This window comes from Vicia villosa, linkage group LG3 (assembly GCF_029867415.1).
Source record: "Vicia villosa cultivar HV-30 ecotype Madison, WI linkage group LG3, Vvil1.0, whole genome shotgun sequence".
In the NCBI taxonomy this organism is placed as follows: domain Eukaryota; kingdom Viridiplantae; phylum Streptophyta; class Magnoliopsida; order Fabales; family Fabaceae; genus Vicia; species Vicia villosa.
This window is the reverse complement of record NC_081182.1, coordinates 8,740,148-8,758,782: the sequence shown is the minus strand read 5'-3', so window position 1 is coordinate 8,758,782 and position 18,635 is coordinate 8,740,148. Positions and strand designations below refer to the sequence as shown.

General features: G+C 33.8%; 1 protein-coding gene across 1 annotated transcript; it reads left to right on the top strand.

Moving 5' to 3' along the window:
- Positions 1-6,049: 6,049 nt before the first annotated feature.
- On the top strand, positions 6,050-10,476 carry LOC131660223 (uncharacterized). The gene is made up of 6 exons (XM_058929403.1): positions 6,050-6,694; positions 8,350-8,621; positions 8,723-8,877; positions 9,146-9,408; positions 9,815-9,877; positions 10,002-10,476. The coding sequence occupies exons 1-6, from the start codon at positions 6,293-6,295 to the stop codon at positions 10,248-10,250; spliced, it is 1,404 nt and encodes a 467-aa protein (XP_058785386.1). The 5' UTR covers positions 6,050-6,292; the 3' UTR covers positions 10,251-10,476.
- Positions 10,477-18,635: the final 8,159 nt, after the last annotated feature.

The following is an 18,635-nucleotide window of genomic DNA, read 5'->3' as shown; positions in this document are numbered from 1 at the left end:
ACAAATTGTAGTACTCCTAATTTGCTATCATAATCAGTTACATCCAGTATGTAACTGTCACGTACTAGCTTGTCATGTTTTATCTTGTCATAAATGAGATAGCCATTGCGTATGATTTGATGATCTATACTTGTGTTAAATCGAATTAATAGAATAAAAGAAAATATGCTGCTTGTAAAATAAAAGAGTTTGGTAATTTTTACATCAAACTATACAGTAAATACTTACATCAAACACTACGGTGAACAGTGTTTTTTAAAATAAAAATATATATATTTTTGAATAGTATTATGAACAGTGCTCATGAATAATATATGACCAATAATTTTTAATGATGAACCAACATTGCTTAATGAAGTATAAAAAGTTGATTAATAAATTCCGAGATATTAAAAACAATTTAGTTAAAAAATAAATGAAAAATAAAAAGAGTTAGTCAATACAATTATGAAGTTATTTAATAAACTTATGTATATTAAAAATAAATTTTAGTATTAAAATAAAGTTAGTTAATTAAAAGTAAAATGTTGGTGACTAAAGTTATGAAGTTGGTTAATAAACATCTAGACTTTAGTAGTTATGAAGTTGGTTAATGATAATTAAAATGTTGGTTAATAAAATTATGAAATTGGTTAATTACATATTTTTTTATCCGTAGCCCTAAATCTAAAAAAAACGTAAAAAGTTTAAAAATTAATTTTTATATATATTTTTTAAAATAATTTATTATTATAATAGTTCATTTCATTGAATTAGTGAATAGTAAAATATGTAGGTGTAAGATTTTGGTATAGGAATAATATTTTTTAAAATAAAACTATTGAAAAGTTTGTGAGCTCTTTTTTTTTTTAACTTCTTTACTTAATTAACCCACCTGTTCAAATTTATAAATAAAGTAATCAACATTTTAAATTTAATCTCAATTTACTTCAATTTCAAAAGAAAAAAACTATTGTGTAAATGTAGCCAAAGCAATTGGCACCACTTCTTAAATAGGACAAACCAATGGCTTAAAATGCTCTATTTTCTATATTATTTTTTAATTAATTAATATATATTTTTAATAATTATTAAATATAAGTATAATATATATAATTAATTTTTAGTTTTTATTAAATTACTAATTAACAATAAATAGAATAAAATATTAATGGAATATTATTTAAATAGGATTACAAACATTTAAATAATTTTTTACATTATCGACGACACAGTACATTGTAGTGACCATCCGATTCACTCATACCAAATATTAATAGTCGGCGAGGTCTCAATTAGTTCTATTGAGGTGGCTGAGAAGAAGTTTTCACATTTAGATGAGACATAAGTCATTCTTCGAATTGGTCATAGTCCTATCGTTCCACGAAGGAGTTGTAGTAAATTAATTTGTTGTCCATGTGTTTATAGTTTGGTTGTATTGTGGTTTGAGTTTATGCGGTAATAGTTGGGCGGTAGTAGTTTTGGTGGAGGGTGGATTTGGTGTGAATGTTTGGTAAGGTAAAAAAGAATTTGTTGTAGCGTTGTTTGGATAAGGTGTTTGTTGTGTGTATTGGTATGAGTATGATGAGTTGGTGGTTGGGATTTGTTGTTGGTAGTAAGAGGTATAATCTTGATTTTGTGATCAAGTGTTTGACATGTATTGGTTTTGGGTTAATGAAAAGTTGTTATGTGGTTTAGTAATTTTGTTTAAGACAAAACAAATACATAATCTCTATTGCATGTAACCTAATGTAGCATAATTATAACATATTTATGAAATACATGCATCACAAATAAATAAAAAAAGAGAAACTTACAAAATGTGAGAGATGAATGGTTTTGGCTTAAATGTAGTGATTAGAACTTGACAAAAGTGCTAAAAGCTTGAACATAGTGGAAAAGAAGTTGTGAGAAAGATTGTAAAATCTTAGTGCAAGAGTAGTTAGTAGTGAGCTCTGTTTTTACTTGTTCAAATTTGAAGAAAAGGAAAAGGTAAAGGTCTGAGCGCGAATATTTAGATGGAAGTGTCCATATTTCAATCTCCATAAGATAAATCCAAAATTCGATTTTCATAGCTTTGTTTCCCTTAGGTTTGAAAAGGTTTGGGGTGTGTCCGAATTCCAAAATTCGGACTTTTTTTACCTATGATTTGACTTATTTTAAATAAAAATTATGAATTTGGTGCATCCGGATATTGGAATTCAGATTCTTAGGATAATTTTGAGATTTTTTTAGATGTGTAAATAAGACATGGGCTGTAATAAATAATTTCCAACTAAGAACCTCATTTTGGGCAAAATGGTTTAGATTCGGCCCAATCTAAGGGAATTGTTTAAGGCACTATAAGAATTGTTACCACACCCTCGTGAAAAACCAAAAATGTCCTTAGCATCCATAAATGTATCTTCGGACGCATCCCAAAGACATTCATCCCTGAATCAGGCCCTAAGGCTCTATAAAAAATACGGAAATACATTTTTGTGTAACTTACGGAGATGCATCTCCAGATAATGTGTTAAACAAAAGGGCGTCAGACCCTTTCTCCTTCCTCACTTCTCAAAATACTCTCTCAAACTCTGAAACTCTTCTCAACCTTTCAAGTCTCAGACTCTCTCAACTCATATTATTTCAAACACATTCAACTAACTTGAAAGCTTCTTCCATCAACATCAAATCGATGAAAGAGCTCACTCAACATCAAACTAAACTCACATTTGGTGTTTTTTTTCTAAACTTTTTTTTTATTTCTATAAACATGTGTATAAATTTAGAATTAAGTTATGTAATAGGTAGTTTCAATATGTTATTTAAAAGAATAATGTGTTTGATAATTAGTTTGAATGATCAACACATTATTTTAGATGTCTGCATGGAATACACTTCCGCCATTAACATTGCAATACAGAGATGCATCTTTGAAAATTTCCAACATTTTAATTTCCAGAATACAAATATGCATCTCCCGAACATATTAATCTGCATTTTTTGGCTTGAACTCATTGTGTTTCATATGTTTACTTGCGCAACATCCATCAATTCAGAGGGAAAAAGACCGATCATCACAGACACCTGTCCTATCTAACTCGGTCAATGCAGATGGGTCAACTTCTAGGGATCATGCATCTTCGCCCTCGCCTTCCCATATGATACAAGTGTCACCTATTTAAGCACCTGAGGCTCCAGAGTTGAGATGGAAATTTAACTCATCCCTAGTGGGTACTTGCAAAAATTACCCATAATGGGTAGGTAAATTCCCGCAAAAAGTAATTATCCACTAAAATAAGTGGATATAGGGCGGAAATGGGTACCTTAATATCCATCCGCCTTAGACCCGCACAATACATCTTCATATATTTTTATCTTTATTTGTATACACATGCAAGCTTATCAATTTTAATTAATACATTACTACTAAACTTGTATGTATTTTAATATAAGTGTTTGTTTATTTCTTAACTCAATAATAACATGTTTAAATTTTTTTAATGTTGTTAAAAACTTAAAATGACTTGATAAATTATAATTGACCATTGATTTTTATTAGAAATATGGATAAACAGGTACACATATGGGTATGTACGTACACGTACGGTACAAGTACGTGTACAACAATAATCTCCACGTAGGTATGGGCTCAGGTATGAGGATTTTTTCAAACCACGTGTATGAGGATGGGTGATATAGTACCCTACTCATTACCACTCATACTCCAGAAGCACCCGAGGCACCCCAGAGGTTTGGAGGAGGCTCGTCCGACTTGCCACTGCTACCTCTGCACCCGAACCATACTCCTAGACATGTATGGACGGAAAGGTAAAATTAAGTTGTATTCATTATTTTAAAAACATGTTTGTTATAATATTTTAAGTTTCTAATGATGAAATAATTTTCTGCAGGACCATGATGTTTTAAAATGCATCAACCATGGTCAGAAGATTACTGGTCTGCTGCAGCCGAATGAACATTAGTTTCAGGACGTGTTGTAGATATCTAGGTTGGGAGACTTGTGTAGGATTGGTTATGCTATGACTAACCATGGTATGTTGTCTGCGTTTATAGAGAGATGGTACTCGGAGACTTCACCTTTTTATCTTTCACATGGTGAGATGTCTATCACATTAGACAAAGTCTAATGTCTATTGCATCTTTCGATTAGGGGATACTGTTAGACCGCAACAGGATTAATAGAGATGCGCATTGATGATGATGGTAAACTATTTAGGAATTGACCCAGGGGAATACCTACGGGAGTTAGAAGTCATCTGATGGGCTCATGCTAGGTTTTCGTTCCTTAAGTAGTTGTATACATAATAGGTGGATAATGCAGAGCATGCCTCTAGGATGATGCGCAGGTTAAACAACTTAGCGCGTGCACATTATGTGCATACTTGTTGTACTTGGATGGCACGTCCATTTTTTATGGACAAGAGTGTGAATTATGTAGATGTGATCTACCTTGGATACTTATATGACTTGAAATAGATCCATGAGTACAACTGAGGGTCACTTGTTTGGTTTATCTGTACTCTAAGTTAGATGAAGATTGTATGTGGAAGATCAGACAGATGACAAACATCATCACACTGTGGATGATAATATTTATGCATCTTTTAGTGTTTGTTTGTCCTTTTAATAACACCATTTGCAACACCATTAGTAATTATTCATATGTATCATTTTAATAATTCATATGTACCAATTTCAAGCTTGGATCCTCCACCATTTACCATGCATATTCGGATGGTCACGGGTGTCGGCCTATATTAAGGATATTCCATGTTCTTATACACTCGCCCCGCTCAGAGAAACCAAATAATGAAGCCATACACAGTGTATCTTGACCGCACGGTAGCAGAGGATATACACTTTAAGACGTATGTCGTTCACTGTGAGAGACATCCCTTGGACGACACTGTCGTCTACTTTTGATGGTTGACTTGCGGTTCACGCCTCACATATTCTCATCTGTTTGAGCGTGTCATATTATAGTTTAGCTACATGCAGTTTATTTCTAAAGATCTTTCAAAGTCCTCTCCTCTCACTATGACACATAGAGATATGGATATTGTGCTTTGATGATTATCTTTATTATCTGGTACTGTATGAGGCACGGAGTACCATAACTTCTAACAACTAAAGTGTTTTGAACACGACTACATCATTTGGTGCCTGAGGAGTATCCGCGTATGGTGGCCACCCAGGGCTGGCATTGCGTAAATGGATACGTGACATGGTTTTATTGGGTGTAACATCCTTTGATGACACCCGACGCTCCCGGAGATCCACCTAGGCTAGCACATGAGGAGATCTTGGAGAATCAGCAGGCCGATGATGACCATGCCACTAATCTCCCGGTATGCCAGCGAATATAGATGCTTGGGCAGGATGCATTGGACAGAGGTATTATTGAGCAGGGCGGTCCAGAGGCAGTTGTCATTGTGGAGAGGATGGTCAGTGACGCGGCCGATGGTGGCGTATAGGAGGCAGAGGAGGTCCCAGGGAGTTAGGATTAGGCATAATCAGTAGTAGTTGCCTATTTATGTTTTATTCATGACATTTTGTTGAGTTGTAATATGTTTACATTTTTTACTTTTCTAAACAATTACCATTATTTAATATAGCCGTATTTATTATAGTTTACGTGTTATCTGATTCTATTTTGCAATTTTGTCGATTAATGTAAAATATGGGATTAATCATTATTTTGTAAAGAAAAAAATCAGAGTATATTTTGGAGATGCATCTCCGAAATAATAGAAAATGTGAAAATTGGTGTTTTCGGAGATGCATCTCCGAAAAAACACCTGACAATTTAAATCCAACGTTTAAATTGAAAAATAAGTGCTTTCGGAGATGCATTTTCGAAAACACCAAAAAATGAGTGTTTTCGAAAATACATCTCTAAATTATAAAAATATAAATAAAAAAAATCGAAGATGATTTCGGAGATGCATCTCTGAAGTCAGGGGTATTATGGGGCACAAAGAAATTGTCTATTGAAAAACATATGGGGCACAAAGCCCACACATTGATTGGACCAAAAAGGCCCATACACTGTTGGTTCAATCACTGTGAGAATACAGTTCATTTTCAACCAAAAAACGAATAAAATACAGTTCTTTAGTCTATGATTTCTGAATTAGCAGCAAAATCTCCGATCTGGTAGCATGCCTGAGTGACACCTGAAGCTCCCCTGAACCACTTCACAAATCACAACCAATTCCAACAACTCAATTCAAAACCAATGACCAAAAACCCTAAAAAAATCAAAAACAGAATGCGAAACTAGAAAATCCAATAAAGCTGTAAAAGAATGGCGAAGCATTCAGTGGCAACGGCGAAGAAAAAATGGCCGCTAATGTTACTAGCCTTCTTGTCCATTTCAACGGTGATGGTGCTTTTCATCAGAAACAATTCCGATTCGTGTAACACCAAGATCTTCGAAGCAGAAAAGAGTCGGATTCACTCTGCCGCCTCCGGCGGCGGCGGAAATGTTGCGTCGGGTCCTAGTCCGTTGGATTTCATGAAGTCGAAGCTTGTTCTGATGGTTTCGCATGAGCTGTCGCTTTCGGGTGGACCTTTGCTTTTGATGGAATTGGCGTTTCTTTTGAGAGGAGTTGGTTCGGAGGTTGTTTGGGTTACGAATCAGTATCCGGATGAACGTGATCAGGTTATTTATAGTTTGGAAAGTAAAATGTTGGATAGAGGAGTTCAGGTAATTCATTCTTTTTTACTTTTTATTGTTATTGATTAGGGTGTGTTTATCTTAATGGTTGTTTACTTGGTTGGTTTTTAGTATCTTAGATAGGAAAACATGTTTCCTAATTTGTATGGCTACGTTTAACTCTTGCTAATTGAGAAGATTGTAGTTGAAAGTCTTGTATATTGAGTGTCAAAGTAATGCTGGGTGGAAATATTTTAAGAGGGTTTAGTAAAGAGTAGTCAATCCTGGATAGCGGCGCGGAGCGGCCGACCCAAAAATGGGATAGTGGGATAGCATATTACGGGATAGCCGCTATTTGATCATTTATTTTGACAAATTATATGAATAATAATTATGAAAATATGAAGCGCAGAGGGAACAGCGAAGTGTAGAGAGAGGTAAAAGAAGAACTTGAAATTTTCTTTGGAAATGGTGAAGTGCAAAAATGTCGGTTAAGGAAGGTTAGGGACTTAGGGTTGAGTCTCAACTCAAATTTGATTGAAAAACCTAAAATTACCCTTAAAACCTTTTAAATTTAAGGGGTAATTTTTGTTTTTCATAGGGGAAAAGCATAGCAGGACATAAATGCCCCCACTACCCATTATTTACCCTATAGCGGCCACTATAGTGTTCTGCACCGTTAAGGCTTTTCCATAGCGGCCGGGCTCCATTATAGCGGGATAGCGCCGCTATTGACTACTCTAGTTTAGTAGCTTAAGTTTTTTCATATTTTGAATTACTGGTAAATACACTGGTAAGTTTACAAATAGGGATTCGACTCAAACACTTGATATCGGTATTGAAATATCAAATGTTGGCATTCTCATCAAGGTTGAGACTACTTGCTTGCTTACTTACACGCTAACCATGCTAACTTTAGGAGAACTAAATCCTACAAATAGAGTACTTCTAGTGAAAGTATATGACTGATTGATGTGCTATTCATTTTATGTAAATTAACAATACAATTTTGAGAGAGGCTGGAGAATGGATGTGTTGTTGTAAGAGCAACTCCAATGGAAATATTGGATTTAAGAACAGAATTTTGGACCATTGGAGTGTTTCTATGTGACAGCGGCAGCCATGATTGCGGGAATGGATGGAGTGTGCCTTTACTTTTTGGTGACTTTGGTGTAATTATAAGATAGATGAATGATTTAAATAAATTATTTAAATAAGAGATGATGTTTGGTTAGAGATAGAGACAAAGTTACAAAGTCACCAAAGTTGAAAGATAACCAATCTTGAGCCCATGATTGCTTAAGTTTAAGGGGTGTTCCTGATATAAAGAACCATCGTTTATCATAAAAAAAAAAATTCCAACTCAATTTCAAACAAAATCAACTTAGTTCTCTAATTTCTGAGATCCATGTAGTGAACTTTTTGAAGTTGCCCAATTAAGGTTGAAAGTTGAGTAATGTACAATCAACTTGGTGCACTAATTTGTGAGGTCTATTGAATGAACTTAATTCACATGTGGCACTGTAGAACCCACAAAAGTACGAGTTAAGCAACTGTGTAATCAATTTGGTATTTATTTTCTTCTTTGTCTTGATTGAGTAGAATAATAGTTCCAATCTGTAAGAAATGCCTTTACCTGCAGTTCATTTCCAAGTGTAATGGAACTTCTAAGTGTGGTCTATTTTCATATGTTTGGCTTCTAATAGGTCATGCCCGCCAAAGGTGAAAAGGCTGTAGATACAGCTCTTAAAGCTGATCTGGTCATTCTAAATACTGCTGTAGCTGGAAAGTGGCTGGATGCCGTCTTGAAGGAAAAAGTTACCCTCGTTCTTCCTAAGGTTTTATGGTGGATTCATGAAATGCGAGGCCATTATTTCAAAGTGGAATATGTTAAGCACCTCCCTTTTGTTGCAGGTGCCATGATTGATTCACATACAACTGCAGAGTACTGGAAGAATAGAACTAGGGAGCGTTTAGGGTATGTTTCGGCTCCATTTAATAAACTTTTACTGCTATGTATTCTGTGTCACTGCAATTTAAATCATGTTTCTTACTGTAAGCTTTTGCCTGACTTTGTAGAATTAAAATGCCTGAAACTTATGTTGTACATCTCGGAAATAGCAAGGAGCTTATGGAAGTTGCAGAAGATAGTGTAGCAAAGAGGGTTCTTCGTGAGCATGTTAGGGAGTCTCTTGGAGTTAGAAATGATGATCTACTTTTTGCCATCATAAATAGTATGTCACTTACCTATACCCATTTGATATTCATTTTTTATTCATTGCATTGGTTTCATAATATTTCCATCCAATGCAGTACATGACATGCTTGCAAGGTTATACTACCTTTGCCAAATTAACATTGTTTGGCTTGTTGTTTCTCTTTTCTTTTGTTGTGCATGCCAAATTAATGCTCCCTCTGTATAGTGTACTGTATACCCTTTGTGTTAATTTTTACAATTCTTTTGCCAGTCTTTATTCTGAGCCTAGGGTTTCTTAAGTGCAGGTGTTTCACGTGGTAAAGGACAAGATCTATTTCTTCGTGCCTTTCATGAAAGTTTGCAGCTCATTCAGGAAAAGAAACTCCAGTTGCCATCTTTACATGCTATAGTTGTAGGGAGTGATATGAATGCTCAGACAAAGTTCGAAATGGAACTGCGCAAATTTGTTTCAGAGAAAAAGATTCAGGACCGTGTTCACTTTGTTAACAAAACTCTAGCAGTGGCTCCTTACTTGGCTTCTATTGATGTTCTTGTTCAGAATTCTCAGGTATCTTCTGATAATGCACACTGGCAATTTGTTTATGGAACATAGCATATATTAGAGTTGCTGTATGGTACATGGTAGTGTATGGAGGCCATGACCCATGATGACCCCTTAACTCACGGCACTATGATGACAACCTTAAACTTTAGTTTTTCTAATTTCCCAAACATATTACACCCACAACCGTATTGATTCAGTTCTGCCATCCTGATTGGTTGGCCTTTTCATCTCATATCCAGATTCTTCCATGTAAATTGATTTGCTTGATTTCCATGATGTTTGCAGACAAAGTTCACTAGTTTAGAAAGGACCTAACAATAGGCATTTTTGTTGTATGCAAATTGTGTTTTAATTTTTTATTATTTTGGTTTATGGGCTTCATTCACCAATGCGCTTCTCTTTATACCAGGCACGGGGAGAATGTTTTGGAAGGATAACCATCGAAGCAATGGCATTTCGCCTGCCTGTACTGGTATCTCTTCACTACATATTTGAGTTGTCCTGTCAATGTGGCCTTTCCTTTAATATACTTATGTTTACACCTGTCTACTTTTATTTTTTATATATTGTTTTTGTTTCCATAAAAATATTTGCAGGGCACTGCAGCTGGAGGCACTGTTGAGATCGTGGTGAATGGGACAACCGGTTTGCTCCATCCTGCTAACAAGGTAGGTGTAACACCTCTTGCGCATAACATTGTGAAACTGGCAACTCATGTTGAGAAGAGACTGACTATGGGAAAAAAAGGATATGAGAGAGTGAAAGAGAGGTTTCTGGAGCACCATATGTCACAGAGAATTGCAGTGGTTCTCAAAGAAGTTTTACAGAAGGCAAAACACAGTTAAATCTAGCTTAGGTACTTTACTATTAAATTGTAAATTGATTCCAAAGAAAAAGGGAGATGGTTCGATTATGAATGAATTGCATATCTCACTTTCTTTGTTCTGTATGGTATGTGTAATGGGTCGATGTATAGGATTCTGATATATAACTTTTCAGAGGAAAACTTATGTTACACTCTCATACGAGTAAAATTCCACTCCCTTTTTTGAGAAGAAAATATGTTTTACACGTTGGTCCATTTTTTGCTAGTAGTAATTTAGTAGTGTTGAACAATTTTTAAGGACCACTTTATAATATATTTTCTTTATAGTTTTCAGTACCATTGGGTTATCTATTCTATCAGGTTTTGAGGTGATTTTTTCTTTACATGTTTTCAGTACCATTGGGTTCCCCTCCACCTTACCTTCTTCAGGGATTGTCATGATAATCCTTCCAAATCTAAGAAGAACTGCCACCTTACTTCTGAATCTTTGATAGATTGCAATATTTAAGTAATAAAAAGAGTTATCATTCTTAGAGATCAATGGTCAAGTATAGTTCTCTATTGTTTAAATGGGTATCCAAGGCAATGTGAAAACTAGTTTGTTTGCGCGAAAATATAAAATATTTGACTTTCCTTAATATTAAAAACAAGAGTCCAGTACAATAATTCTTGTCCCCCAGCTTCACTCATACAAATCATCATATTGATTATAATGAGAATTATGTTTTATCTAGAAAACACTAAAACTAGTAATGATGCCAACTTTCGTCACCACGTCACTGGACTTTAAATGCGCAAGTCGGATGTCATTTATGCCCTTTCGACTCAAAAGGTATCTCTGCGTTCCTACTTTCGTAGCGGATGCCATTCTTTTAAAAAAACAGTAATTACAAAACAAAACTTTCATTTTCGTTACGATTAATACTCATACAATTCGTTGAGATTTGGCGGTATGACAATCCTCATGTCTTAGACCCTAACTACTCAAACATGATTAATGATAAAACAACATACTCATACAATTCGTTGAGATTTGGCGGTATGACAACCCTCATGTCTTAGACCCTAACTACTCAAACATGATTAATGATAAAACAACATAAACATAATGAACGTACATTGTAACACACAGTAAAGTAGAACCTGTAATGAAATGAATAGTTCTGAGATTAAAGATGTTCCAAATGGAGAGTTTTGATTTAATACAATTGTAGCAAAATAAAAACACAGACGAGTTGTGACAACAAAAAAGTAAAGGAAGACTTCAACTTTCCATAAACAATGGAAATTATTGAGTAATTCTAGTACAATAAATGTATGAGCCTTTCCTATGTGTTACAACACATATTATATGCTCCTTTTGTCACGAATTAGCAGTTGGCTTCACTTAAGTACACATAAAAATGGCTAAGAGAAAGCAATTGATACAATAACTAGAAACCGTGGTGATTGGGCAGATGACGAATGTCATTTGTAATGACGACTTGCTCGTCATCTCTTCAAGTTATGGATTTTGGTTCCATGACGAGTGTCATGGATGATGACTGGTTGTCTGTCATGGCTTCAACATGTTAGATCCTTGTTTCTCTACTTTCGTCCATGACAACCATCATTTCGGCCATGACGGGCGTCATGCATATGACGGATGGGTAGTCATCCCCACTGTATGCTCGCTCCTCTTATGCCTTTTCCTCTCTTTTCTTCAATGATTAGTGCCAAATGTTCTATACTTGAAACATAGTGAAAAGTTTCCATTTTTTGCAGTAAAATGCGAATAAATCATACAAGAAAGATAGAAAGAAAGCTAATTAAAAAATGGTAAAAACACTAATGATCAAAGTCCCCAACACTTGAATTGTTGCTTGTCCTCAAGAACCTTGGCCTGCCTAGGAAAATTTCAGACGTAACAACACAACATATAAGAAGCTCGTGAAAATATTATCGCTGATACTCGAATATGAATCCAAGTTTGAATTGGCTAAAGATTAATTCTCTCAGTAACCAATTTAACACCAAGGGCATCGTAGAAACACAAACTGTAAAATCTAGACTAAAGACTCCCTCCTTAGATGTTAATTCAACTAAGGTTTTGTACCTAAGTCTCTTTTTTTTTGTTTTTCTCCTTCTTTTCATTTAGAAGAATCAAATTAAGACAATATAAATAAGGATGATCATCAATTACACATGATGTTAATTGAGTAGTTATTGTTATTATTATTCCTTATTCATAACACGTAAGCAAACTAGCATTTGGGAATGACAACTTTTTGAAGGTGAACCTGACTAACTCTAACTAGATACTTTTATTCACACAGATAAATTTCACAAACTTAGTAGGTGTAGTTGCCTCATCAATACATGCAATGAAAGGCATAAATGGTAAACGACGGTCACATTTGAGGAGTCATTTTTCATTTGATTTGTTCTATGATTCTTCCTTTGAGAGATTTGAAAACGACAGGTTGGTAAAGTGAGGGGGAAATATTCATCTCTTCAATTTTAGGATTTGAGATGATAGGTTTTTTTCTCCTATTTGATTTTAGGGAAAAGAAAGAAGAGATTGATTGATTTCGTCTCATCTCTCAGTCTTTCATCGTTTCGCGTCACTGACTTGCCATCTTCAAAGGGTTGAACAAAAGAAAATGTTGAAAATAAGTCAGTGGAAAAAATAAAGTAAGAAGACACAAATATAAGAAAAAAGGTGAGAAGAAAGGAAAAAAATAGAAGAACGAAAGAACGAAAAAAAAGAAAGAAAAAAGAGGGGAAACAAAGGAATGAAAAAGGTAATGGCTATGTTACTTGGATTTCTTAGAAAAATTGTGACAGTTCGCCCTAACATCTGTGACAAGTGTCGCATTCAAGAATAAATGGCAGTTGGCCCTAACAGCCATGAATAACCTAAGGAACATTATGTCATTTATACAAAAATCTAGAGGATTAGGTGGGACAAATAGCTCAATAAATTTCACAACAAGTTCAAGGTAATCTCTCAAGCAACGCCATAAGTAATCCTAGAAATCGCGAGAGTCAATATTGTTACCACCATAACTCAAAAAGATAAACTTCCAAAGCCAGAAATCAAATTGCCTTATCCGCAAAGATTAAAAAGGGGAGTGATTAAAAAAGAACTATATGTTTCACAACAAGCACAATGGAGTACTTCGAGCGCCATATTCACAAATTCCATAGATCATATCAATGTTACTGCTGTCATAACAAGAAGTTAGAAGGTTGCTGAAGATGAAAAAGATGAGGCAACAAATGATGAGCATTTTATAGAGGTAGATCTGAAAATGAAAGAGAACAAGAAAGAGCCAAAATAATTCATGCTTCCCAAACATCCAACTAAAGAGAAAATTAAAAATGAGACTAAATCGGTGATTAAGATACCTTGTCCTCAAATGGTGAAGAAGAAGGATCAAAACGAGACTTTTTTTGAGAAATTTATTGAAATGTTTAAAAAGTTAGAGATCAACATTCCTTTCTTTAAGTAGCCGAGCAAATATCCGTGTACCAATAATTCATAAAAGAGATAATTTCTACAAAGAGAACATTGGGAAATGAGTCAATAATTTTAATTGAGAAGTGTGGTGCAATATCACAATGTAGAAGAATCCCCATTAAACCAAAAGATCTTGGATCTATCATAATTCCATGAAGTATAAAAGACAAAACTTTCAAAAAGATTATAATTGATTCAAGAGCTAGTTTATGTCTAGTGCCATTGTCAATGTATACGAAGCTTGCTAATGGAAAAGTCAGTGATACAAGGATGAATTTAAAATTTGCATATCACTCCACAAAGCATCCATATAGGATATCAAAATATGCGCTGGTTAAAATAGATAAAATTTATCTTTCCAGTTGACTTTGTGATCATGGACATGCTTGAAGATGAAAATATACCTCTCATTCTTGGTAATTGTTCTTACTGACAAGTCGTTGCAATATCGATTTAGAAAAAAGGTACGCTCACTTTAAATGTTTATGATGATAAAATAACATTAAATATGGTTGAAATCAGGAAGCAATATATCTTATGAAAAAATGTTCATAATTTTAAAACATTTATCACATGTTTCGTACAATGGTTAAAATTCAACATAATGTTGTTATAAAGTGTTTTCATTGTAAACTAGGTGGAGAGTATCTTTATAATAAATTAGTAGAGTTGTTTGTTTATGATGGTACTATTATCCAGACTTCATGTTCTGATACTCTTCAATAAAAATGACTTTGTTGAAAGAAAGTATCGTCATATTGTTATAACTGCTCGCTCTCCTTTTTTGTCTGCTTCAGTTCCGTGTGAGTTTTAAGGTGAAACAATTCGTACATTTGTCCATGTTATTAATATAATTTTGTCATATGTCACTGTAGCCTGTAGGTTTTCCTTCATTTGAATATTTGTATGTCTATGCTCTTAACTATTCCTATTTAAAAGTATTTGGTTATACTTGTTTTGTTATTTTTCCACAAGTTGAAAAAAATAAATTATGTCCTTGTTCAGCAGTAAATTATGTCTTATTCATAAAAAAAATTATGTTTCTCATCACGCTACTAAAAAAACACATAACACCTCAAAAGCGAGGTAACAAATGACGTCATGAAATGTTGTCACTTAATACTTCGGTGTTTTAAAAACCAAGGGGTAACACTATATGCACATGGGTTCAAACCCCAACAACAACACTTTTATTATTTTTAAAACTTCCGTATCTAATATTTCGGTTTATTTAGAAACCGAGGGGTAATATTTCGGTTTATACCAAGGAAAATACCTAGTGAGCTTTGATCTCAATAAAAAGTTTTGTTTTGGACCATCAACCATAAAATTTGGTGATGTGTTTTCTCTTTGACCTTTTTAGAAAGTAGGGGAGCATTCATATAATCTAGATACGGGTTGATCTCCAAGTTGGGGAGAGTCACAATCAAAAGAAGAGTAAGTACAGGTAGTAATCTGTGAAGGATAAAAGAAATTCGTAGCTTGAAAAAAAAATTGTTGAAAAAGAACAACGTTTGAATCTAAACAGTTGTTGAAAAAAAAAAAGCAAAGAAAAAGAAACACTGAGCTACGAATGAAAAAAGATGAATGGGTGAGAATTAAAGTATAGAGAAGAAGGAATGAGTTATGATTTGGATGCTTCCCTAGATTAGGAACAACCCTTGATTATCTTCTTTTCTTTGAATCTAAACCGCATTACAACCCTAGAAAGACCTTCTGATTCTCAGATTCCACACGACTTGATGCTAACAATTTGGTGAATGTATGATATGGATCTTTGTTGATTTAATTGTTTGGATGAGTGTTTAACCCCTCTTTTATTCATCATACTTTTTTGATGAGAGTGATTAGTGCTGATTCAATTACAATTGTGTAGTGTTTTGAATTTCTGGAGGTAATTTGCTTTCAAAATTTGTTTCATGTGTATGTTCTGAGTTTGCAGGAAGAGGAGAAGTATTTTGACTTGGTTGCTAAATTGAACCACTTGAGAAACCTTTTTGAAAAACTTGTTGCATGACTGTTGGTATGTTTTGTTGGAGGTAAGTAATTTTGTTTAGGGACAAACAAAGCTCTAAGTTGGGGAGAGTTTGTTAGGAGTGAATTAATGGTAAATTCATGTGTTAATATAAGTGATTTCTTCTCTAAACTAATGCAAATTGTGATAGATCCATAGGTTTTTAGTGAGAATTGAACTGAAAAGGTTTAGTTCATGTGTAAAGCAAATCGAATCACTTGTGGGTATTATTGATGCAGATTTAGAGTTGAACTGGAGCTTTAGGAAAACATGAAGAGGAAAGAAAGCTGGAAGTCTCAAAGGCAAAGCAAAAAGATGAAGTTTGACAAGGGCGCGCCGCGGGAGTTCTAGCCAGCGCCGCGCCAAAGTTTCTGTTTTTGATCGCGCCGCGCACTTCCGTTGCCGCGCCGCGGCCTCGGCGTTAAAAGCCCAAAACTTATAAATAGAAGCCCTAGCTTCCAAGTGAAGAGGAGTATTGTTTTGTGAGCGAAATTAGGAGAGCATTCTGAGTTTGAAGCCGAGAACAACAATCGAAGGCCAAATCTTTACCAATTGAAGACATTCCGTTGATGAAGATGAATCCCTCCATTGATTCTTGTGTGTTCATCATGTTTATGGAGAGCTAAATTCCTCTTGTTGAGTTTAAGGTAGTAGTTAACCTATGAATATACAATACCATTGATTATTTCCTATGAACAATTGTTTGAATTTATTATCAATAAGAAACCTTGTTTTTACTTTACACCATTGTTGAATCTTTGATCGAAAGAAAGGATTTTAACTTTTGCCCTAGGTTACTATATTGATTCAATCTCAATTTGCAGAGATGGAATTGTGATTGTTTTTCATAATTATCGTTCCTTATTACTATTATCGATATTGATATTTGGAGAGATCGAATCTCATACCGGTAAAAGTTTATCTAATTTGATTTGCAGACATGGAATCATATTTGAGGATAAGTGAAGATAGTAATTCAAATGATTGTTCAATTGTGAATTAATTGATAAGTTGTATAGGAATAGGTTGATGAACCCTAAAGCTCAACATACTTCCTTAATCGTTAACAAACGTTCATTATTTGCATTTAAATTATTGTTTAAATTTGATAGTATCATAATCATAAAATAAATCCAATTACTTTTTCTAACTCAAAATAATTAACTATAGAACAGCAGTGATATTAACCAATCCCTGTGGATACGATATATTACCGAAAATATTTACCCACAAATACTTTCAACAAATGCCCCTGGGGCACTCGTTAGCATTTCCCATTTTTTAAAAATTGTTTATCTAGAATATTACACTGTTTACACATAATATTAAAATAAAAAATCAAATTTCCTAGGGATCTAAATAAAAATCAAATTCTCTGAAGATCTAGATTTTAGATCTTCGAATTATTGAATCTTAGGAAAGATTAAATGTTGGATTTAAGATTATTCTATATAGATCTTGCATGCATTTTTTTTTATGGAAAAAAAAAAGGTAAGATAATTAAAATCAATATTCAAATATATGATTTTCTGCTCAAATAAATATTTAAGAAAACAAACCTTGAACCCATAATTTTGTGCTACTGCAATCCAACATAAATAACTTTTTCAAACGTCTTTAGGTTTCAAGTGCTTCACGTTTCATTTAGATTAGAAATGTTAATATTCATCATGATTTTATAATAGATGTCGTTTAGGTTTCACGCGGATCACTAATGGAAGTGTCTTGAGCGTTGATACTCATGAAATGAACGACACAAATTTGTTTAAGGACAGTGATCATCAATATTCTCAATTATCAGGTCAAAATTATTTCCTCGGTTTCGGACAAAAACCGAGATAAAAGGTGTATAAGATTTTTTTTAACATTACATTATTTACACAGAATATTAAATAACATTATTACAACAAATGCAATATTATCATAGTAGCCGTTGTTCTTGGAGAACAATACATTTTGCTTTAATCCAGATCCTTTTGGAAAATAATGTACATACCTTTTGTGCACATTCTTTTCAAGTTCAATAGTTTGACTGCATAAAACTTTTAATAAGTTATTCAAATGTTGATATCCCTTATTTATTTAACTTGAAGCACGCATGATTTTCTGCACTTGCAATATATCATTGAGAACTTTTACAAGATTTTTGAAGTTCCAAAATTTTATTATCTTGAGCAAATGTTATCAAGGCAAATGCTTTCAGAAGAAAGATATATATTGGTGGATGTAGATAGTTTGTTGGGGATTGACGTTTTGACAATAACTTTAGCGTTATTCCTTTAAGAATGTAGGGTAGAGATTCATTGTTGTAGATGTGTAACATATTCCCTCGATTTAAAAAAAGAGGGAAAACGTATTTTCTATTTTAAATAGATAAATAAAATAAGATAAGTAAGCCCCTCGATTTTAGAATAAAACTGAGGTGAATGATATCTATTTTTTTAAAACATTACATTGTTTACACTGAATATTAAAAAACCCAGATTCATAGTTGTAATTCCAGATTTTAATGCATATATCTTTCAAAGGTTATGCTACATTCTTTGTTTAACTTTTAAAAGGTTGAGAAGCTCTCATATTTGTTTAAGTTGAAGCAAGAATGATTTTCTGCACTTGCAGTCTATCAACATATTATTTTTCAAAGGTTGAGCTTCCTTCTTTAACTGATGGTTGCTCAAAAATTCAACAACAACATCAACATCATTATGTGAGATAGATTACAAGGGCGAAAAAAATATTTTGTGTAAGGATAGAAGAACATTGAATATTTTTTCTTGTCTTGCAATCCATTCCAAAGAATGACGCGTACTAGTTTGGGCGACAACATATAAGTTATGATTAGGGTAAAATATGTTTAACGAGTGCTTTTATAGTAAAATGTGATTATG